This window comes from Trematomus bernacchii, unplaced genomic scaffold (genome assembly GCF_902827165.1).
Source record: "Trematomus bernacchii unplaced genomic scaffold, fTreBer1.1, whole genome shotgun sequence".
NCBI classification, from domain to species: Eukaryota; Metazoa; Chordata; class Actinopteri; order Perciformes; family Nototheniidae; genus Trematomus; species Trematomus bernacchii.
The window spans coordinates 6,597,886-6,622,744 of record NW_022987588.1 but is presented as its reverse complement, the minus strand read 5'-3'; the positions used below and the strand labels follow the sequence as shown (position 1 = coordinate 6,622,744).

The 24,859-nt window shown below is 40.9% G+C and overlaps 2 protein-coding genes across 2 annotated transcripts; one reads left to right on the top strand and one right to left on the bottom strand.

Moving 5' to 3' along the window:
• Nucleotides 1-5,095: 5,095 nt before the first annotated feature.
• LOC117481284 lies at nucleotides 5,096-13,486 on the bottom strand. Its single transcript, XM_034128919.1, has 6 exons — nucleotides 13,287-13,486; nucleotides 10,407-12,482; nucleotides 8,038-8,120; nucleotides 7,117-7,254; nucleotides 5,519-5,630; nucleotides 5,096-5,398 (listed from the first exon to the last, which is right to left on the bottom strand). The coding sequence occupies exons 1-6, from the start codon at nucleotides 13,321-13,323 to the stop codon at nucleotides 5,337-5,339; spliced, it is 2,508 nt and encodes an 835-aa protein (XP_033984810.1). The 5' UTR covers nucleotides 13,324-13,486; the 3' UTR covers nucleotides 5,096-5,336.
• Nucleotides 13,487-21,439: 7,953 nt separating this feature from the next.
• Nucleotides 21,440-23,582, top strand: LOC117481303. Its single transcript, XM_034128939.1, has 2 exons — nucleotides 21,440-21,499; nucleotides 21,993-23,582. Exons 1-2 carry the CDS (start codon nucleotides 21,455-21,457, stop codon nucleotides 23,580-23,582), a joined length of 1,635 nt encoding a protein of 544 aa, XP_033984830.1. The 5' UTR covers nucleotides 21,440-21,454.
• The last annotated feature ends 1,277 nt before the right edge of the window (nucleotides 23,583-24,859 follow it).

Sequence of the window (24,859 nt, the reverse complement as noted above, 5' to 3'; positions counted from 1 at the left end):
TTAATGTAACATTTTAACCCTCTTTTAGACTGCAGGATCCTCCTTAAAACATCACAAAATCAACGACAACAATTACGAATATTTCAGTACATTTTTCCAGGGAATTTATAACTTTATTAAATGCCGATGGTGGAGAGATGCATCGACAGTCTTCAACTTTGAACCTGATTGCTGCAAAATTCCGAAATCCTGATTCTTAAACCGAACACACACAAATACATAAGCCTAACATAGATTACCCTCCCATGCTCTCCCAAAAATGACCATACCTTCAACCTGTTCTGACCCCCCCTCCTCTTAATCAATCGCATAAACATTGTTGCATAGTCCACAAAAACAACATATGCCATCAACTGCATCAGTAAATATGAACAGTAGTCACAGATTTAATCACCAGAAGAGATGCAGACAACTCAAATATAATGTCATCTACGACTTTTATTATTATATATGTCAAAAACAGTTTTAGAAAACACCTGTTATAGGACTATTTTGCTTTTAAATAAAAACATTTGATGCCCTCAACATTGTGTCAAATGTCACAAGGTAATGAATATCAATGCTTTTAAAAAATAAGAAAATTCCAATATTATGATGACACACTGAAAACCCCCTTTCATTGCTGATATTTATCTGCACTATAAAAAGACGTGGTGTGAATATTGTTTACAGATTGCAATAACACGCACGCACGCACACACACACACCATATTCACCAGCAGACAACTGGTTGTGGAGCCAGAAAATGGTACTGACAGATGGCAAGCAGCCATGGTCTTAAAGGATTTCCAGAGCATCAGGATCTCCAAACCAGCAATCCAACGCTCTCCATTTCATTCATCAATCATTGTTGATGAATGATATATTGAACAGATGTTGTTGTTTTGCCAGACTCCCGCCCGTTTGATTAATTTCTTATTAATCGCCTGATAATGACCGACCAGATCTGGGAAGGTACCAAGTCTTAAAATATGATATTGTTATGCATCCATGCAATGTGCAGCAAAGCCAGTTTCAGAGTGCAGAAACATATTTCGACAGTGATCTCTTAAATCCAGCAAAAGTCACTTTACCAGGTATTGGAACAATGGAGAATGTGTGCACGGATAGAAGACCAACAATGAGTCTATGGTGAGTAATTGGCAGAGGTGGGAGTAAGTCCTACATGTGCAAGTTATGAGCAAGTCTCAAGTCTTGACCTACAAGTATCAAGCAAGTTCCAAGTCACTGTGGTGAGAGTCAGCAAGTCAAGTCAAGTCATTGCTCAGGTCAAGTCAAGTCAAGTCAAGTCATACGAAATTCTGATGAATAAGCCCAGTTTCCGCATTTAAATCAGTTAAAAGACAGTGGTTATGAAAATGGATTCAACCCACACTATGATCTTCATTACATACACAGTTAATCATTTGAAATCTAATTTAGACCGATGACAATCATATTAGATCAATATTAACCCTAGAACTGCAGACAATATAGCTAGGACTCAGTCAAAAAGTCTGTTCAAAAAGGCAGAATTCCAGGTAAGAAAATCATATATGGCATTTGCCATTACACATATTTAATTTAAATGTCTGTTAACACTAGAACCGCCAACAGCGTCAGCACCTACATAGATATCATTTTCAAATCATTTCATTTCTTTCTCTTCATAATTTCCTTATAAACTAAAAGTAGGACGATTTAAAACTCAGTTAATTGGGTTAATTTAGAAATTGCTTCAGTTTATCATCATAACAGATCAAAAAGTTCAGATTCATTTTTACAATAAATCAAGGAATGATGCACTTCTACAAACAAAAACAACATAATTAAAACATTTAAACAAACTACTAAAAGTAGATGAACTACATTATTCAAAAGTTTACAGTAACTTCTGATAATAACACAGGGGAAATAAACGAGGCATCTCTTTTCCTCTCTCTCTCTCTCTCTCTCTCTCTCCCTCTCCTGACAGCCCGTCAGTATCGGGGTTAGTCAAAATGAATCCCTTGGCGGTTCTAGTGTTCATTTACCGTTTTGTCTTCTCTTTGCTTAATCGATTTGAAACCAAGTCTAACGTAGCTTAAACTTAACGTTAGCTTTCTAGCTAACACAACACATTCACGCACCTCTGTGGGTTTTTTTGTAGTGACGAATGAAGTTGGATGTTGTGGTGGTCTTGTCACTGATCGTTATGCTGCAGACCCTGCATACCGCTGTTCTCTTCTTATTAGCGTCATCGACAACATAATCCTTGAATCCAAACTTCACTATTTTTGGAGTAACGCTAGCCGCTGCCATGTTAACTGACGCTCCTGCCGTCTAGTGGGTTGCCAGGTTTGCGCGCACGGCGCTATAATCACCCAATCACGTTTTTCGAAAAAACTAAACGTAATATCTCACTACAAAAACAAACGCAAATATTTAATTTTAAACAGACAAGTCCTTTCAAGTCATCTGTCTCAAGCTTAAGTCAAGTCTCAAGTCATGAATACCAAGTCAAAGTCAAGTCAAGTCTTTTATCAATGTTAGTCAAGCAAGTCTCAAGTCAAAAAATATGGGACTCGAGTCTGACTCGAGTCAAGTCATGTGACTCGAGTCCCCACCTCTGGTAATTGGTAATGCATAAACTAACATTTATCATATAGTTAGTTTATTGTTTTGTAAAATGTTAAGGGCTCATGTTCAGGTTCATATTTGTATTTTTTTCCTCTACTGTGATGTGTCTCCATACTTTAATGTTCAAAAAGCTCTTTATTTTTCTCATACTGCCTGTGCTGCAGCACCTCTTTTCACCCTCTGTCTGAAACCAGAGCCCAGTCTGCTCTGATTGGTTAGCTGGAGATGTCCCGCCACTTAGCCTATCCTTACAGTGTGTTAGCCAATTGAAGCGCAAGTGTAACTTATTGATGTCACTATGTTACTGAAGTAAAGAAAGGAGTCCAGTTTCAAGCAGGGTGTGTCTCACGTGTCAAATGTAAACCTTTTTCTCAAACCAAAGAATTAGGATTGTTAATTTGTTGTTTGTTTATATCGGGTGAATGAATCTACAGTATATGTGGAGCAGCATGCAATTAAAATAGAAGGATAAAGAGCGGCCAGTCATCACCTCGCAGTGGTTAATCCTCACCTCCACGTCCAAAGGTCAGAAACAATTCGTGCAGGCCAGTGGAAAATGAGTCACAGTCACACACAGAGCAACATGTGAGTCCCAGCTGGATTACAGTAGCACTGGGATGTGTGAATACATCAGCTAATAGGCGCTAAGGCTGCTGTATTTTAAATTGGGAAGGTGATGAATGGTACTTAATGAGAGTAGCCCCATTAACAGAAGAACAGAAACATGTCAACACAGCAATGTTGCAGACAGAAGACATGTGATTTTAAATCTTGGTATGAACAGCTTCCATTGCCATGCCATGACAGATATTTGGCACAGGAACAGATTGCTTTTGTGACTTACTTATCACCCTGTTCTGGAAAAAATAAGCCAGAATTCCTTGAGTTCCTGTGTTATGTGAGACGGGCCGGCTGTATTTGGGTCCTAGAGGGACTGGAGGTTTAGATACAACCAAAGGACTGATGGTTATGTCAATGTTTCCTGGTAAACACTCCACACCTTAACTTCCAGTTTCCAGAATATTCATCACGTACACCTAGATCAGGGGCGTCCAAACTACGGCCCGGGGACCAAATGTGGCCCGCAGACTATTTTTAATAGGCCCTCAGCAAATTCAAAACGTATAAGGTTCAAGGTTCAAGGTTCTTTATTGTCAAACTAACATAGCTACAGAGTAATTATGTCGTTGAAATAATAATAATAAGTATAATGACTTAAGTATAAAAAACTTCTACTTGTCTTATATTGTACTGCTTAAATATATATGTTCAAATATTTTACACAGTATTCATGTGTTAATAAGCCCAAATTTCAAATAAATTCAGTCAATTCATGTTGAAAACATGTTCTAACAAATCTAAGTTGATAATAAAAAAGCCCAATAACAAATTCACATAACAACCTCGAAATATACCCTTCATATTTCCTTTTATTATAAGCAATCTGAAGCTTCTGTTTTAAGGAATGAGCTGCTAACAAAATAAATAAAAGCTCTGGAGAGCTGTGATGTAGGCTGTTTTTTTCTTACAGCATTTTCAAGTATCAAGAATAATTTACCTATATTGGATTGATTTTTCCAACTTATAACTTAACTTATGAGGCGATATACCTCAGTGAGTGGCCCAGCCCTTGGTATATTGTTGTGTATGTGGCCCTCGGTGAAAAAAGTTTGGACACCCCTGACCTAGATACATCTAAAGCTAAACAACCCTGCAACAATCCTTCCATTGAAGCTGCAGTTTGTGGTGTTGTTGGATTGTATTGCATTATCCAGAAAGGTATTTCTTGTATGTCCAACCCACTATAAGAAAAGAGTTAATAACAAAACAAAACAGATGCAGGAAAGGCTCCAACTAACAATTATTTTCATGTTTCTTAATCTCTCAATTCATTTATTGATAAAAAAAATTGGTTGTTTGCTCTGTACAATTTCAAAAAATGGTGATCAATGTTCCAATAAGGTGTCCTCAGATACAGTAGCTCCAACTCAACTATATTAAGCTCACTGTCATAGAGAAGTAAAGAAGATCATATTCATATTTACAAGCTGGAATGAGAAAAATATTGACTTAAAAATGTTAACTTACAACAATAGAATTGACTAAACATCTAAAAATGTAAGCAATTTATCTAATAGTTGACAACTCGATTTATTTAGCAGCTTTAATTGCAGGGCTCCTCTATTATTTAGACTGTATAAGTTATAGATGAGTTGTACACTAACTGGCAATTGAGTGTAGAGCTTTAATCTACTAGAATCACATTTTCTTTTTTAATGTGAAAAAGTATGGAAATAAATATTAAACTCTATTTTGAACGGGTGTGTTCAATCAGCACTTTCTATTTGTGACACACAAACATTGTACTTAACATATATATATATGATAAGTGAAATTGAATGTAAATGTAAATAAGTACGTCTAATTATCTTGGTAGCCTACCTAGTGGAGACACATTTAAATACCCTTAAATGATACATAATTCAACAAAAAAATAACACATTATGGTGTTTTATTTACAGGATATAGCTTGTTATCAAAAAACAAATATTGAATATAATATACAACATGCTCACAAGTCCTGATTTTCCAGTTTTATTCAATAATTGATATCATGGTTCTTTCATTCAGTCCATTGTATTCCCAAGATATGATTTTAAACTCAAGGAAAAGGTAGCAAACTCTTCATCATATCAGCCCAAGGACTAGATAAGATATGAGGTGTGTCTGTATATCCATTAATAGGAGCAGATGAAAGCCTGAGGTTCCCAGCAGGTGAAGTCATTGAACTTTCCATTTCCTGCAAAACAAATAATCAGCAGATCATAAACACAGTGGTTAATATTCAAACGTGGTGCAACATCAAAGTAAACAAGTAAATTATCTATGTCAATTTAGTTCAGGTTTAAACCAGTCCTACCCTGTGGCAGCAATTCCACGCAGTCCTCCAAATCTGACGTGTTGTTGGGCTCCCCTGACAGCCAATCAGCAAAGCCCCAGTGAGAGCCGTCCAACCAGATGAAGCGACCGGTCTGATAACGGGACATTAATGAGGGGAAATGAGATTGGGAAGAGTCATTTATTTAATTAATTCAACAGATACAAACACGGTAATGACATTATGTAATAGGTGAAGGTGATTATTAACAGATTTATGCCCCTTTAAGATAAGTGAGTTGAATGCACGTTTAAGGGTCTTGAACACATTGTCCTCAGTGAATATAATGTTAAAAGTCTGTTTCTTGTTTTATATATCTGTCCTTGTTGATGTTGCTGCTTTGATGCAAGAAAAATGTCAGACTTCTGTCTGAAATTAAAGTTTTATCCTATCTTATCGTATGGTAGACATGTATTAATTAAAGGGGACCTATCATGCAAAATGCACTTTTGTACGTCTTTTAGACATGAATATGTGTCCCCGGTGTTCCAGGGAACTCACCAAGTGTCAGAAAACACAACCCTCTCTATTTTCCTCCATACCCAAATCTCTAAAAAAGGGGCTGCAACGGATCTGATAAAAACTGATCCAGATTTGAACACTGTCCTGACGTCAGGACAGTGGCGCTACGGCTATTGGGCCAACTCCACCAATCAGGAGGAGACAGCCACGGCCATTGCTGTTCGAAAGCGCTGGAGACGCTGTAGCACATATGCCAGGCCTGTAGGTGGTGCTGTTCTCACAGAATCTGCCCTTGCAAAAACAGAGCTAAACAATTTCAAATTGAGCGAAATGAGGCATGGCTAAAATGCATGATCTGTTTGGTATTTTGAAAAAAAAAAAGTATAAATATGCCTTATATAGGTATGGTCCTATACTATATTATTCAAATATAGCATGATAGGTCCACTTTAAATGATGTTGTCACAGCAGCACACAGACAACAATAGTATAGGTAAAGAGGGAAGTCAAATCATAAATAATGAGAGGTATATTAAGGCTTATATAAGAATAGAATAAGACAATTTATAAAACATGGTGAATAATCGAGTGAAAAATTACTTATTTTTAAGCTGCTCCCATGTGAGAAACAGCCCTCTTCTACACTTCAAGTATTAAATAAAAGGGTCTTATAGAAGTCAGGTAAGTGACTTTCTTTGGAAAAGTGTAAATGTATGATTGATGATGTAGTCTGCAATGATATTGTTATTTTAGCTTTCCTCGTTTTTTTTGCTTAATGTTTTAAATGTACATTCCTTGAGACTACAGGAAGTTTTAATTAATATTTCATTGTGAATTTTTTGCACTTTGGTTTACTTTCTTCTTTGCCTTTATCTTGGGACCACGTTAGAAAAAGTGTTTTCACTTTAAAATATTATTTAAAGTTTTGTTTATCGGATTGATGATACTGTATGATCAAATAATGGCACTTTCTGATTGACTGCACTAATATAGAGATGCTATTTAAATATGATACAGACTATGTCGTGCAAAAAAAAACATAAAACATGATTTATAATCTGATAAATGACGATGGTATTGGATATGAGATACAGTATAAGGTGGCTGAACATACACACCTCCAAATATCTCAGCCCTCCGACCCAGGTGCGAGTCAGACCTCCGTTCTGCCGGATCAGGTTCATCACCTCTCTGTGGACGTGAGGGCTGGGGATGGAGGCCAGGTGACCTCCAGAGAAATGATCCTGGCAGAAGAACTGCAGAGAAACAGAGAAGAAGTGAAGGTGGGATAATGCACATTATCATATAAGAAGTTTAGCTTAAAAAAGGTTTAATAGTTCATCTTTGAAAAACATAATATTGGTACCTGTGGGACGCACAGTAGGAATGTTTATGGACATTCAACTGTGTATTGAAACAACAAACTTTATATTTGTGTTTAGTTCTATTTAATGAACCTGTAATTGCCTGATGTATGCCAGCTATAATATTGAATAGGTCAAGTTAAGGTTAAAAAGAGTACAGCTCACACAGGCACAGAGGGCAGCTCGGGGTCCTGCAGGGGAAACTCACAACAGGTGAAGGCATCACTAATTAGACGGAGCCCGCAGTTTGCATCGCATCCACGCTGCAGTGATGTTGTTGTGTTTCTGTATGTTCAGGTAAGCTAAAGTGGTGAAAAGTACTGACACAGATGTATAATACATGTGTAAGTGTAACAAACTAACGCTAATGCAGATGATATTTATATTGCACGTTATCGTAGTTTTACCAGAGAATTGACGAACATTGCGTCACCTGCGAGCTACTGTAATATGGACTAATGCCAGTATGTTATGTATGCTTGTCAGTTTGTTAAACGGGTTGATTGCCAGTCGACTTTTTGATGTTATGAGTAATGGAATATTGAGAATGTAAACGCATGTTTATGCAGATGCATCACTTATCAGACTTAGCCAGCTGTATGCAGCCATGTTGCATTGATGTGCTTATAGAACTAACATGTTTAACTTGTGCACGCCTGGAAGTGTGCAACATACCTCAGCATCTGCAGCCTTCTTTGGCTCTTTGAAGAACTGGTGACACTTCCCCTCGATCATCACACCAGGGGAACAGCTCTGCCCTGTGGCCAAAAGGGGAAATTACACACTTTATTTTTAAACGATAGGTTTTCCAACTCTAAAACACAACTCACATGCACTTATAAAACATTTCTTTAAAGGGCCCATGTCATGGCCATTTCCACTGATCATAATTACATTGTTGAGGTATACTAAAATAGATTTATACTGTGCAATTTTCCAAACTCACATTGGTTTCGCATACAGCATCTCTGTCAAGCATGTGTATTCAGCAGTATTCACTTTCTCCACTAAACGACTCGTTGGAGCTCTTGCCCCCCCCTCCCTGTGAGCCTAGTGTGCTCCGATTGGTCAGCTCGGCCACTCGTTCTGATTAGTCAACCACCAGAGAGGCTGCGCCCATGTCAGTGCTTTTCCCGGCTGCTCTCAGCGTAACATCAGTCTTATCATGGCGTCGGTACAGCGGTATATTTTATATACATATATATTTTTAACTGTTGTTATAGAAGAGTGTGACGGCCCCAGGGCCTTTGTCTTACGATGGGGTGGAGCTGAAGAGGGTAATCAGCGCGATCACGGACACCTCCGGACACTACGGCCCCAGTCTCTCTCCAAAGCGGCTGCAGGAAGACTAACTCTGCGATCCTCTCAACCACCTATCTTTGCATTTACCACAATAAATGTGCCGTGGTTTTGTAAACTCGTGTATGTCTCCTTGTCTTTGTGGCCTACGAGCCGCTCATAACAAAGAGTAAGTTATTTTTACCCGTTATAAACTACTACTGTTTGATGAGAAATCAAATCATGGTTTGCTATATATGAATTCAGGGAAGAAAGGATAGGCCTACTAAGTATTTCCATTAAACTTTATTTTTAGAAATGTACAAAATGAACATAAATATACATATATACACGGTATATCATCCATTCCTCCTCCTCTTGCCTGCGCACAGCCGGTGCGGTGCGGTGCCTTTTAGCACGACGCCTCAGTAGTAGTAGAATCCCTTCCCCGTCATGGATTGTCCGCCAGGATCTGGCTGGACGAAATCAAATGCAAATCACAAAATATTAGAGAAACTTAGTTGTTTTAGATTCGTTAGTAGTAGTTGTGTAATGAACAGCTTGCCTGCTAATATGCTAACCTAGCTTTGTTTACCTTGGTAGCTAACACGATATGAACGTTAGCTTGGAGGAAAGGCAACTATAATGCAGTGTAATAAAACTACTATGAACAAAAGCTAGTGGTTCATATTAGGCTAGCAATAACGTGTTTATAATTGCAATCGTATACGGGTATTCTGCTACCATACAATGTAACTTGCATGAATACATTGTTTTGCGCTAGCATACAGCTAGCCTCGTTAGCTACATGCAGTATATGTACGGTCACAATGTACGGTAAACCGGAGTATACTGTATGAGTATTCCGTGTGTGTGACTGCAGACATTCTCCTGCCATGACAAACATGTAAGGCCATCTGCTGACATTGTAGTTGATATATTTAAACGCTAGCAACGTAGCATCACAAAAATGTTTTTCTGACCAAAACTAGCTCAAGCTCCGTGTGTTAGATCGCTACGCCAGCTATAATGTAATTACGTTTCGCGACTGACCGGCAAATCACCCGCAGTATACTGTCAATAGGTATTTTGTGTGTGAATGCAGACATTCTCCTGCTATGAGATACATGTATGCAAGGCCATCTGCTGATATTAGAGTTGATATATGGAAACTCTAGCAACTTAGTTAGCACAGTTAGCACTGTGTCAATGGCTTAGCAGTCCAACACAGTTTACACATTTAAACAGTCTTGTTTGATAAATACACAAATAACAATGCAAACTTACAGGTTGTATACCCAGATCTTCCCCTGCTCCAAACGGTCCAAACAAGCTGTGCATATCCGGCCTCAAACTGGGCAATGTTTTGGAAGCTTTCGTCTGTGAAATGCTGGTTCTTCGAACCTCTGGAGGAGGAACACGCCGCTGCTGGTGTGGCCATAGCTCTTCGGGATTGGTCCATTTCGTTCCGGGTACCGCATGACATCAGGCGGTACCCGGAACTAAATGGAAGACTCAAATGGGCAGTGACGTATCTCCAACGAGGCGTTTTGGGGAGGTATTTTCTGTGTTAGAGTTTTACTCGCTACAGGGTGTACTTTGAGGGTTTTGACTCTGCACACCGTTTACATGCATAAAAACCTTCATAACACACAAGGGGACGGGTAATAACCGGAAAAGCATGACATGGGAGCTTTAAACTGTAATCAGTTCTCTTTTCCAATCTCTTTATTAAAGTGTGTGTGCATCATTTGTTCACACTTTACCTTGCATGTTGTGTTTTGGTGATCTTCTTTCTTCAGGATTGTTTACAGCCTGCCTCCTAAATGCCCTTGGCTCTCTTACATGATTAATCACAGGACTGTCTGCTGCCATTTGGGACATCTGGTCTGTTTGGACAAACTCGCTCGCTGTTTCATCCATCATCAAATAGTCGGACCCATCCACCATGGGAGAGCCCATCCTAGCATCTTCATTTGGGAAATACTCCTCTGAAGTTTTCATCGGCTGCCCAAAGATGTCCAATGCTGGCCCTCCTTCCTCTTCTGTCTGCTCCGTGTCTTTGTTCTCCAGTGGCTCTAACTCCATGATTGGCTCGCCCACCATTTCATATTTTCTCTCTGTGTTAACTTCTGACCTGCTGCTCAGTTTCTCTCCATGCATGTTGTCATCATCCAATGCCTCCAGCTCCATGATTGGCTCGCCCACCATTTCATATCTTGCCTCCATGTCAATGTGCTTCTCTTCAGTCTCCTGGTTTGATTTAGTCTCTTCCTCAAGGTTCATTTGCACCGGAAACTCCTTTTGAGCTTCGTTGTCATCCTCTAGTGGCTCCAACTCCATGATTGGCCCGCCCACTATTTCATATTTTCTCTCTGTGTTAACTTCTGACCTGCTGCTCAGTTTCTCTCCATGCATGTTGTCATCATCCAATGGCTCCAACTCCATGATTGGCCCGCCCACTATTTCATATTTTCTCTCTGTGTTAACTTCTGACCTGCTGCTCAGTTTCTCTCCATGCATGTTGTCATCATCCAATGGCTCCAGCTCCATGATTGGCCCGCCTACTATTTCATATTTACGCTCAATGTCATTCTCCCACCCTTCTTCACCCCCTTCCTCAAAGTTCTCTTGCACTTTAACCTCCAGTGTCTCCAGCTCCAAAATTGGTTCTCCGTCCCAAACGTAGGTATTCTCTCTTATAAGCCCTTCTTCCTCCTCTGAGTGACGTTGATTGACAGGATTTTGATTCTGATATGCCGTCCTCAAAGACGTTTCCACTTCTAAAAGCTCCATTTCTCTCAGTTCCTCTTTAGAAATGTCATCGTCCTCCAGTGGGTCCAGCTCCATGATTGGCTCGCCAACAATTTCATATCTTCTTTCCATGTCAATGTCCCTCAATTTTGCTTCAGTCTCTTGAACCTCTGATTCCACCTTAAAGTCTGGGTTATCGCTGAGCTCTGGCACATCCTCAACTGGTTGGTTTTCCAGCTCCATGATTGGTTCTCCATCTAAAACGTAGGTCCTCTCTCTCATAAGCCCCCCCTCCTCCTCTGAGAGATATTGATTGACAGGATCTTGATGCTGAAATGCTGCCCTTAAAGACTTTTCTGTGTTGCTCAGTTCTTCTTCAGACATGTCGTCGTCATCCAGTGGCTCCATCTCCATGATTGGTTTGCCCGCCATTTCAGATTTGTCCTCCATATCAATGTGCCTCTCTTCTGTTTCTGCCTCTTGAACATCTGGCTCCACTTTAACCTCTGACTCCACCTTAAAGTCTGGGTTATCGCTGAGCTCTGGCACATCCTCAACTTGTTGGTTTTCCAGTTCCATTGTTGGTTCTCCATCTAAAACGTAGGTCTTCTCTCTTTTAAGCCCCTCTTCCTCCTCTGAGAGACGTTGATTGACAGGATCTTGATTCTGATTTGCTTCAGACACATTGTCTTCATCCAGTGGCTCCTGCTGCATGATTGGTTCACCCGCCATTTCAGATTTGTCCTCCATATCAATGTGCCTCTCTTCTGATTCTGCCTCTTGAACATCTGGCTCCACCTTAACCTCTGGCTCCACCTTAAAGTCTGGGTTATTGCTGAGCTCTGGCTCCATCTCAACATCTGGCTTCACGTCAACTTTTACTTCAGCCTTAACCTCTGGATTCAGATTTACTGGAGCTGGTTTTACCTGTTGCTCCTCAAAGCGAGGCCGGACTTGTGGTGCAGGGTCCTCCAGCACCACATGACCCTGCACAGGAACCCAGTCTCCCAGCAGAGGGCTCTGGTTGTCTCCAGTCAGCACAGGGTTCGGTGCAACTCGTGAATCAAATGGTGGCCTTCCCAGAGCCACTGCAAAGAGAAACAAATGATAAAAATGCTGGTGAGAAAAGGCAGATTAATTGACATGCCACCATTGGACGACATTGGGCCATTGGACACACACCCCTCAGACTGAAACACACACACTTTATGATCTGCAGACATGTTGTTTTTCCTTGTAGTATAGTTCTCTTTTGTTTAGAGATATCTTTGTTGTGATTTTGCTTTTTGTAGCTGTTTGTTTTGAGTCCGTTTGTGATAATTTCTCACCTTTTTTGTATAAATGTTATAAAGAAAAGCCTTATGGCTTTAATCATATTAAGTAAGCCATCCACCCACCCATTATTTTGTATTTTAGGGAACAACTAGAATCATGTTAATTTGCTTTTATGCAGGACGGCATCAATAAGAGATAAGACCATTTCGTTCCTATTCAAACCCAATTTCCATTACCTAAAAATGTTCACATTAACTTTTATTTATAGCTTTCAAGTGTGCATGAGTTAATGTGCCTTTGTAAAGCATTTCAATTCGAAACAATTACACAACAGACACAACAGAATGATTTGTACATGATATGATGAGATAAACATAGCGTTGATAATTAACTAGACTCTCTTTAGGGACAAAGCTCATAGAGCAAGTCATAGAAACATCATTACTGGAAATAAATGATTAAAATTAAGCTGAGACTAGATGCTAAATCTTCAAGTAATTAGGAAAAATTACCCTTTAATGCAAAATTAAACGGAGCATATTTGTAAAACACAATGCATTAGAGGTAAACCATATTCTGGATAACACACAAAGTAAAACAATTATAAAATCTCTCACCTGCGAGGCTCAGTGAGAGCAATGCCAGCGCCTTCATCTTCTTCCGTTTGAATAAATCGGTGTTTAGTATTGTAGTCTGTGATTTACTGTGAAATGTGCCTCGTAGCAGTGAGTTATTATCCTGTTTGTGCTGTTCTCGTTGTGAGTGCTATTTATCTGTTATTAGTGGTACACCTAATCTTTATGAAAGCCATAAGTCCAACCTCTTTTATTTCTACTGTCTTGTAAATCATAAAACTATGCCTTCCTGTTAACTTATCTTGTCCAGAGCACATATTTTTTCTCTTTTGTTTCCTTATGGCATGCACTTCATAATTAAGAGGGTAGAAAGTTCACTTTTTCAAGGCCCTACCAAAGAAACAAACACCTGGGAAGTATTCAATGATACTGTTCCTAAAAACATTTAAGAAATAATGTAGTTGTACTTGATGAATGTTTTGGTATTTATATGCAATACATGTATTTAAAGTGGACCTATCATGCTATATTATAATAATATAGTGTAGGACCATACCTATATAAGGCATATTTATACTTTTTTTTTTTCAAAATACCAAACAGATCATGCATTTTAGCCATGCCTCATTTCGCTCAATGTGCACTTTTTTTACCCCTGTTTCTGCAAGGGCAGATTCAGTGAGAACAGCACCACCTACAGGCCTGGCATATGTACTACAGCGTCTCCAGCGCTTTCGAACGGCAATGGCCGTGGCTGTCTCCTCCTGATTGGTGGAGTTGGCCCAATAGCCGTAGCGCCACCGTCCTGACGTCAGGACAGTGTTCAAATCTGGATCAGTTTTTATCAGATCCGTTGCAGCCCCTTTTTTAGAGGTTTGGGTATGGAGGAAAATAGAGAGGGTTGTGTTTTCTGACACTTGGTGAGTTCCCTGGAACACCGGGGACACATATTCATGTATAAAGACGTACAAAAGTGCATTTTGCATGACAGGTCCCCTTTAAGCTTATGTAGTACTGATTGGATTTTATTTCTCACAGCATACATTTGGCCATGTCACAGCAGGGAGAGAATGAACTCATACCAGTTCGATATGAAGGTATTTGTATGTGTGTATTTCTATTTCCTGCTACTTTTTTACTTGCACACACAACATGTCAGAGGCAACAATATTGTACTTTTTACCCCACGTCATTTATCTGACTCTTTGTATTATGTATTATTATTGGTCAACATTAAAGTTCATTGATGCCTTGGTGAAAGTCACAAGATACCTGGCAGTATATATAGTAAACAACTGCAACAATAATGCATTCATATTTTTCTTTAACATTGTGTGTTATATAGGTTTTTGTGGATGAAAAAGGCTAAAATCCCTCAAGAGGGAGTTTCTTCCGTAACATAGTGACATCACAATGCCACCCTTTCAGAAAGAGAGTGAAAAGAGGTGCTGCAGCACAGACAGTATGAGAAAAATGAAGAGCTTTTTGAACATCAAAGCATGTAAACACGTCACAGTAGAGACACTAAATACAGATATGAACCTAAAAAAAAAGCAAAATAGGGCCCCTTTAAATAATATAAGATTATTCTGAAGAATGAGAAGTTTTCATAATATTTCGATGCTTCTTCTTTTGTGCATTTTTTTGGAGTACACAGTTAAATGCAGAATCTTACTTGCAACAAAGTAGTTTTGCACCGTGGTATTAAAAATCTTAGTACTTTGTTTACAGTGGCTGTTGTTGAAGAGAGGAAGAAAATGGAACAATGTATTTTATTATATAAAGCTTAAATATGCTAAAAACTGTTAAAACTCTGAATGCCATAGTCATGTATCGTATAGTTTAATGCTTTAGCAATATAAACAGGATGTCTAACATAAATCCTGACATGGGTGCTCATAAAGACCCGTGATGCAAAATACCACAAACCCCTGTGGAATCAGGCGAGAGGGAAACAATAGACAGTGCACTCGCAATCCTAGAGGATAATGGCGGAAATAGTCAGGTCCTACCCATAGAAGGAGAGACAGAAGCCCAAAGACAATTTAGGGTAGAAATGAACAGAATAAGAATGTTAACCGAAGTCCTTGGCAGTCAGGTGAACCTGAACCAAAGACCAGGAAGGGAGGTAGTAAGGTTGAATTTTGACACCCCTGACATCCGAGCACGCCCACATACTACCCCAAGAAGGGCATATCCCCTCCCCTCACCCCGTCACATTCGGCAAATCCAAGGGCCCCCTGGTCTGACCCAATCATAGAAAGTGAACTCGTCAGAGCACGCCGTGCAGCCAGTCATTTTGCCGACAACGTAGGCCCAATCCCAAACCGCCCCCTACACCCTACCCCTACACACTACCCCTCCGTTTGCGCGTTCGCGCGGAGGGTCCGCCACATTAAGTGCTGTTCCAAACCAACGAGTGTGGAGCGGTGTGGAGGGGGGGTGGGCTATCAAGCCCTCAAACAGCGAGTCTGCATCGGTGCTGACTTGAGACCGGTCTCTACCTGACCGGAGTCACGCTGTGTGTGTCCGTCAGGAAACACGCTGTTTACAAGTAGTTCCAGCAAACATCCACTGATAAATTGCGATGTTAACAACCTCATGATAACCTCATATTTTTTTAACTTAGGATCATACCTGTGTTTAGTCTAGAAAAAGGTAAATGTGTGCATTTTATTATAAAGTTGTGTATATTTACAGACTGTTGCAAAAACTAAGAAGCTTATAAACATCAGGTTTAAAACTAAAAGAGCTTTACAAAAAAGTAACACAATGAAAGATGTTTGGAGTTTTATTTGAGTTATTAATTTACATTTTTTGTCTAAGAGATGCTGATTTGAAACCGTTGTTACATACAGTTACGGCATTTCCTGTTTCTGCCGGAGAGAGGGGAGTTTGTCCCAAAGCTTGCCGCTGTATTTACTCCCTCCATCTGACAGGAGGGAGCCTCATTCAGCTGCGAGTGTGTCTACAGACGGAGTTCACGCCACGGAGGGGTAGGGTCGAGGGAGTGGTTTGGGATTGGGCCCTAGAGTCCCGGAATAATAGCGGACGGCGGCTGAGAAACCAGATAAGAGCAACTGCAAGGTCACCAAGGCCCGGTAGATGGGAAATTAATGAGCCAGATGTGTCCCCCCCGTGGCTCCCGGAAAGACATGTAAGGTTCAGGGAAACGGCTAGGGCCAGAAACAAAAAATCAAAACCAATTCCCCCTATGAGACAAAATAACATAAACACCTGGCCTCTAGAGCAGTGGTTCCCAACCTGGGGGGCGCGCCAAAGATCACAGGGGGGGCGCCAGGCCTCAGATGATTTGAGGCTAAATATCATATTAAGACTTTTTTTAAATTTTATTTTTTTACATATAATTGTAACGCAATACATGATTGTCACTAAAAGCCTTGTCTCTACATTACAATAAAATATAAAAAATAATTGATTAATTAATTTGAATACAAATTCAAGTTAGTAGCTATTATAGGCATAACAAGACAGAAATGTATAATTCTTTCTTTAATAGAAATGTTTCTTCGGGGGGGGGGGGGGCGCAACAGCGGTAATTAAAGTTTAAAAGTCTCAAAAATGCTACTGGATGAATGTGAAGTATTTTGTTAAAGGAGGATGAAAGCGTAATCAAGGAGCACTATTGGAGTGAATTTGATGGTTATTGGACTCAGGATGAATTCATTTGGATTCCCGCTGTATCGCCACGTGCTGAAAAGTGCTATATAAATAAAATTGCCTTGCCTTGCCTTGCCTTGCTATATGAAGAAATTAAAGGACGGCGCAAGTGGAAACAATTCCCAAAGGGATTAAACTGTTTAAAACACATGCTCAAAGTAAGCCGGATTTTGCCGATGTGTGGATACAAAAGTCGTAAATAATCTAGAAAATGGAGGAGACCGATCTGATCGGAGCAACTGTGACAAATAATCTGAAACCGGCATGGACAATGACTATGTTTTAAAAATGCGCTTATCCAGAAAAGCCGGGTTTGGACACTTTACGGGCAGAAGAAACATTTCTATTAAAGAAAGAATTATACATTTCTGTCTTTTTATGCCTATAATAGCTACTAACTTGAATTGTTATTCAAATTAATTTATCAATTATTTTGTATATGTTATTGTAATGTAGAGACAAGGCTTTTAGTGACAATCATGTATTGAGTTACAATTATATGTAAAAAAAAAAAAAAAAAAAATGATATGATATTTGGCCTCAAATCATCTGAGGCCTGGCGCCCCCCCTGCGATCTTTGGCGCCCCCCCCAGGGGGGGCGCGCCACCCAGGTTGGGAACCACTGCTCTAGAGGATGAGCCCCTATGGACATCAGGAGGAGAAGAGGAAACACACTTCAGACCTAGGTGGTTAGGAGATGAGGAAAAGGAACTTCCTAAACTGATAGATTCAGCGTGGTACAACGCTAGCATGGAACAAAGGCAAATGATGCCACAAACAAGAACAGGCGCAGCCGTACTAGGACAGGCAGGGGTAACTCCCAGGTGGAAAATTATGCACCTGGGACAAGGTTATGATCAGTTCAGGAACATGTTAATCGATAGGGATCAATCAGTACAAAACTATCTAGAGGGAATGCAGTGTGGTGATGAGCCAGACTGCCCCCAACCCATAGATAGAGCAGAAAGAAACTTTCCCTATCCAAGGGCAATAAGTACCCCTCTCAGTCAGGGCGCTAGAAGTTTCACCCCTGACAGCCCAGAAAGAGAAGAGAGAGGTCAAAGGTCAGATCATACATATGTCAACACGAATAATAAATCCGTGTTGGAAAAAATCCCATCCTTACTAACCATGGTCCCGGCGAGGAAAAAGGGACAACAGATGAGCGAGTATATAACCAGTTTAAAAGAAGCTGGCATAAGTGAGGAAGATTTAGATGGGGACCATATGGGAATGTATCTGAGACTCACAGGGAGTATAACGGCATCCAAGAATCAGAAAATCAGCGAGCTAGCCACAACATTTTGCCTGCCAGGACAAGATCCTGACGAAGGAAAAATAGGTAGGCTAGTGGAGCAAACCTGGAATAAGGAACTATCAATAAGAGAGGTTATGGATATCTTAGTAGGAGAAGGTATGAGTTAGGGATGCCAGAAACTGACCATGATCAAATTCGAAAATCGGACAGCCCTGGCGAATATTAATCGATTATTAGAAGGAGCCTAATCAACCCAAATCAAACAGTAAGCACGCTGAATAACTGTAAATACAAAACGTGCCTTGATCTGGCAAATGGATTCTGGTCCATACCAATCTCTGAGTGTAGCATCCCAAAGACATGTTTCACCTTTGACAGGAAAGGGTATGCATGGACAAGGTTACCACAAGGGTTTAATAACTCACCTAACATATTCCAAGCAGCAATGGAGGAAGTGCTAAAAGAGGAAGATGTGGTAATCTACATTGATGACGTGTACCTCACTCATGAGGATGAGGAGGATCACCTTGACGCTCTAGAAAGAGTAATAAGGAAATTAGAAAAAGCAGGCCTAAAAATTGGTTTGAAAAAGTGTGAAATAGGGAAAGCCACGGTCAAATACCTAGGGTTTAAAATCGGACAGGAAGGAAAGGAAGTAGCTGACGATTACATAAAAAACGCTACAGGAATGACTGTACAAACAGTAAAACACGTAGAATCCCTATTGGGAAAATTAGAGTATGTATCTGCACACATCCCAAACTACTCCTACATGGCCAGCAGGCTACACAAGGCAAAAGGCAGGATTAGAAGGAAGGATGAAGATGGAAAAATGATACATGATTTTCCCCTCACAGAAGAGGAAATAGAATGGGTAAACGAGTTGAAGAACTACGCAACCCAAAATGTCATAGGCCTTAACATGAGGAAAATAGGAAAGGGTCTAGTGGTAAAAAGCCATGTAGAGGCAAAGTATTCAACAAAGATGAGAAAGTTCCCTGCCTACTAACATCCATGACCTTCAGTCAAACGGAACGTAGGTACCCAGATGTAGAGAGGGAATTAGTACTATGTTCAAAACATTACCCAATGTTGGTACATTTCGGGGCCCCAGAATCAGTATTGTTTGTGACAGACACTCTGATCATAACCCTCTAAGCAGACGACAGAAGGCAGTAAGGCCTTAGCTAAGAACCCAGGAGCTAAGAGTGAGGAGAGAGTAGACCTTAAAAACGGGAAAGAGGAAACAGTACACAGCAGAACCCACAGGTCAACTCAGACACAATTACAATGTAAATACTGTGGGAAGGATAGAATAAACATAAGTGACTCAATATATTTTAACTGGACATTATTCCATACCAATGGACCAAAACTAGTACCTTATGACTTTAGTAGCAATGAAGAAAAGGGTTTCAAAGAAAGATACCGAGGAGGCACAACAGGTGGGATAAATCCAGCCCAAATAATATATAAACAGACACAAGATGGGAAAATATTTGGACACCATATAAAAGTGCCAAACTTCGCCCACGACATAGTAAAGAAATGGTACGACGAAACTAATTACACCCAACCTGGTTTAATGCAGTGGACAGGTGATTTCCTCACAGAATTAACAAAGCAAGTTAATAAGACTGATTTCTGGTACTGGGCTGGACCAAAATTCATAGACCAGGGAATGTTGTTGTCAGATACAGAAGGAGGGAATGGAGAAGACACAGCAGAACACAGGAAATGGGGAATATTACAGTCAATGATCTTAGATCGCACTCGAGTCGCCCCAGGGGAGTCAAAAATTAGAACGAGGGGAGTGGGAGGGAGCCATAACTGGACATTAGCAGTATAAAGGTCCTGTGAGAAAGCCAGTGAAAAAGGTGACTATTGAAGGAATAGCAGATTTTCAGCAGAACCAAATAGCAGCTTACATAACAGGAAGACTCGCATACGACAGCTCAGATTACTCAACCCTCACACTCCCGGTAATAAATGTAAGGGCAACAAGAGGAAGTGTATGTAGCAGGTGTCAAGAGAATGTAGGATACTACAACATATACCTTAGTAAACCTAATAAGGAACCCCCCGGTAAAGAATGTGCATACATCACCAAATTGGATCAAAGGACTAAAATATGGGTAGAGACACAAAAGAAACTCTCATTGGAAAAAAGGGGATTTCTATTATTCATATGACTATGGAGGTAGCACTATGACGGTATATGAGGCTGCCATATTTGATGCAAAAGTGATAGGGAGACGAACATTCCTTGGACATACCCCAGTAAGAAGGACAGCCCCAATAGATCCCTTTGAAGCAAGTATAGCATCCCCTAGATTCCTTAATGGCACAAAAATTGCAAATATAGGTTCATTTATATGGCGGTCAGAATTTACTGACAGAACGGCCACAAAAGACATAAGAACGGGAAGATATGTTGCGGTAACCAGGGCAAGGATGGATAGACTCATAGTGTTCGACTCTGACAACTATCCCTCCCTTAGCCCCCACAGAACAACGTTAGGTGGAAGAGCGGCTCTATTTCTGAGCCTGTGTAAAACACCAGAGGCCCCTGTAATTCTTAAAGGAAATGTGAAGCAGTGGCCGCAGGAACAAATGTGGGGCCTGGCCCCAATTACGCCAATGGCATGACAGAGCCTCGCACTACTCCCATCAGTTATGGAAACCGCAGAAGTAGATTGGTCAAACACATACCCCAATGGTGAAAAACACCCCTTTTGGAAATTACATTATAAAGGAATGTGTACCCCATATTGGACTACCAGAGACGGAAGTAATGATTTTACTCTATCCAATGTACTATGGAGAATCGGTCAAAGTTTTGTTAAAGTAGCAACAGAGACTGGAAAAGGAATGGTGATGGTCGCCAAAGCAGGTTATGATAATGTGATTAAACCTGTAGTTGAAATGGTATTTTCAATCGTACAAAAAGTGGCACTAGGACTAGGAATATTCGTTGGGGTACTAATAGGAATTGTAATTCTGTATTTCTTCTGCAAAATGTTCGGCAGCAGAATCTATAGCATGTGTAAGCGAAAAAATAAATATGAAGTAAGGGGCAAACCCCGAAGCCCCCGAGATCAGCAAGAAAAAGGGGAAGTTAGAAAGAGGAAGAAAGCAGGAGGAGACTCAGTATAAAGATAAGGTCGGGAGAGTTGAGTAGCACAGAAATCCAAGACAACACAGGAGACAACTGAGAAACCACAAACCCCGAAAAACAGCAGGCAGGAGAATGCTAAGTCAAATACAACGAATGAACATCACCGGCAATACAGGCAGCCACATAGACATCACTGTGGTAAGGCAACTACTTACTGCATTAGGATACGTGTGCATGTCAAGTGTAATTACCTCTTTTTGTTATCAGAGCGTGGCAAAATGGTTGTTTACAGCAGAAATGTATAGCTTGGTGAATATTGGGAGATGGTTTGCGATGGGGAAAAGGAATGCATCAGGCAGCCTAATATTCATGTGCATGGGGCAAAAGAAGCTACAACTACCCTTATGGAGACCAGTAAATTACGGGTTGTATGTGGTATCATGTACTTGCAATCTGTTTGAATATTATCTGAGACCCGTCTGGTTGGTGGATGTCTGTTTCACCCTGATAATAGGGTCGACCGTTATCACCTACCTGATATGGGCGGCGAACAGATGCAAGCACAAGAGAAGCAAACAGCGGCTCTATGTATTTCTTAAACAGGGGTTAGGCTTAGCCCTCGTGGTAATCACACTAAATAACCTAGGACAGCCGGGAGTAACTTGTATGATCTGCTATGTATATTTTACAGAAGGAAGATCTGCAGGGAGGCGTACTCCAGGCAGTATATCATCAACATAAGTTTAACATCCACAGTTCATCAGGGAAAATAAATATCTGTCCCTGCTGTGATACAGAGGGAACAATACAAGTGTTCACTAAACCAGGAAGCTCAGAAGAAATAATACAGATAGTACAACGAAAGCAAACTACCTGGAGACCAGAATGGCAGACAACGATAAACTCTATGAAGAAATATGCAGTGGAATCAAACCAGACCGGCTACTGGCAGATGGAGAACCAGGATCATTTCCATCTTTCCTGTCCTCCCCTCATACCCTTGAAGAACCTCAACATCAACTGGCCAACATTCCCAGAGCCCTCAGTCACCAAAATTGTGGACGGACAGCTCGGGGGAAACAAGCCCGATAGACCCGGGAGCTCCAATCCACCCAGGATATCTACTGAAGTGGACCAATGTGACGAAGGGACTGACAGAAGGGAACCAGCAGAAAGAGATATTCGAATACAACTTCAGCCCTTGGAGCCTGGAGAAAATAGAACAAAGCGAGGAGGTACCCCTCATCACCCAAAAAATGATGGACCTTCAGATGCAACCCTATCACCCAGACTTGGACCCCCGTCTCTCCTCGATCAGGTCAACACACTGGCTCAATCCACAAGCCAGGCACCAACTGCTGGAGGAAAAAGGAGCAGAGGTGGGAAAACCTGTTTTGAATATCCGCCGAAAGAAACGAAGAAATACCAGGGGAAGGTCAAAAGCTCTAACAAAGGTGAGCCACCCAGTAAACGAATCCAAATTGACCAAACCCCCCACAAAGATGAAGAAAAGGTGAGCAAACAAGTCACCTCCAAATGCACAGATAAGACAAAAAAGCAATGTGACCCAGCGGACGCAAGACTGTGTGCGTCATGGGCAGGGGAGTATGTTGCAGGAGAACCCGTAGAAGTATCACCCAGAGTCCCGCCAGGATGGATGGTAGCCACATGGGGAGGCAACTACTTCATCTGCCCAAAAGAAAGATGTCCACCATACGGGAAATGGCTGGACAATGAAGAACCTCCCGTGCATATACAAGTACAGGATGCCTTGAAACCTCTGATGAAAAAGGTTTCAGAAGAAAATGATTTCCGAAGCCAGAACAACCCATTTGTTCTCCCAGGGAATGAGGACGGGGATGACTGGCGCCCGAATAATGACCAAACCATAGGAAGAATAGTGCTGTACACCCATAGTCCCACTGGAGGATACAGAAAGTGCGCCATCAGGTACTTTTCCGATCCACAGAACTGGGACACTCTCGCGGGATTCCGCAATGGGACAAGAGGCTTCACCCACTTGCCTTACATCTGGAAGTATGATGAAAACTGGCACAGAGTTCTGCTTGATCGCTCAGCAATGATGTGGCAGAATAAAGGTGACAAAGAATTCAACACAAGGGGGGGAATCAAAAGCCTCCAAGTGACATGTTTCAAAACCAACTCCGACAGCTCATATTTTGCTATCACCGACGATGGATGTGGTAACAAGTATATGCTGACAGACCCAAAGAGAGAGGGATGCTACGAAGAGGTCCGAGACAAATGTGGAAGCGCATGAGCCGGATGGGATGAAGATTTCATAAGTGGTCATGATGGAAGGGGCTACACAGGACACCCGGGAGACAGAAGTGTACCGGGAGGACGGGTACCAAGACCTAGGATGAAGTAGGATGAATAGAAGAAAAGACATAGTTCCAAAGGAGGATGTTGAAGAGAGGAAGAAAATGGAACAATGTATTTTATTATATAAAGCTTAAATATGCTAAAAACTGTGTTAAAACTCTGAATGCCATAGTCATGTATCGTATAGTTTAATGCTTTAGCAATATAAACAGGATGTATAGCATAAATCCTGACATGGGTGCTCATAAAGACCCGTGATGCAAAGTACGCACTTCCTCTTTCGAGGAGATGAACTCTCTATGCACTTCCCATTTCGAGGAGAATCTGTTATGTATTTCCTCGCTGGAAGTGAACAGTTAACCACAGCAACGAAGAAGGACACCTCTAAACGCACCAGCTTGCACGCAAAGCATGTGACAAGCCGCGGGAAAGAAGAGGATAAAAGAAGACTGAAGAACATAGGAGAGCAGTTCCTCTTCGAACCCAGTTCGAACTTGAGCTCTCCAGCTTGTTTAGCAAGCCACGGAAGACGATCGTATTACTTACTCGTATTGAGGCAAAGATCTCGGATATAATAAGTATCTGGGCAAAACGCATTTCATTTTTTATTGATGTGTGGTGTTGTAACTTGTGAAACTTTAATAAAACTACCTGTTCACATTTGTGAGAGGAAACTAAAGTCCATGTAGCCCTTCTGATTATTGTTGGATAGGTGACAATTCAGATGGCAATGTAACCTGTTCCCACATAGCTTGAGTCCTGAGTCCAGTTTGATTCCAGTGTACTGTTCCTTGGCTGAGGATCAATCCCTGACGGAGTCTTGCAGAGACACCAGAGAGAACAATAGGTAAGTCGCACCTAAGCTAACTCTGTTGCTGGATTCTATGTCATATTGGAGGTCGCCACGATCGGTTGATCTTAAATACGGCAGCAGTGCTTTACGGGTATTGAATCCCAAGGTTTCAGAGGTGTGTTCATTAAGGTCTGTGTTTAAAGTCTAAAGGGAAAAACGAACAAGGTAAAAGTTGAAATGATGTGTAAAACTGATTAATGGAGGTAGTATAGAAAGAAGGGAGTTTGTCGGTACCTCGTGGTGGTGTGTGGGTCACACCTTTTATGCCCGGTCTGAGTAAAAACCGTAACCTTTTAACAATAAATTTGGCCATGTCACAGCAGGGAGAGAATGACCCCATACCAGTACGATATGAAGGT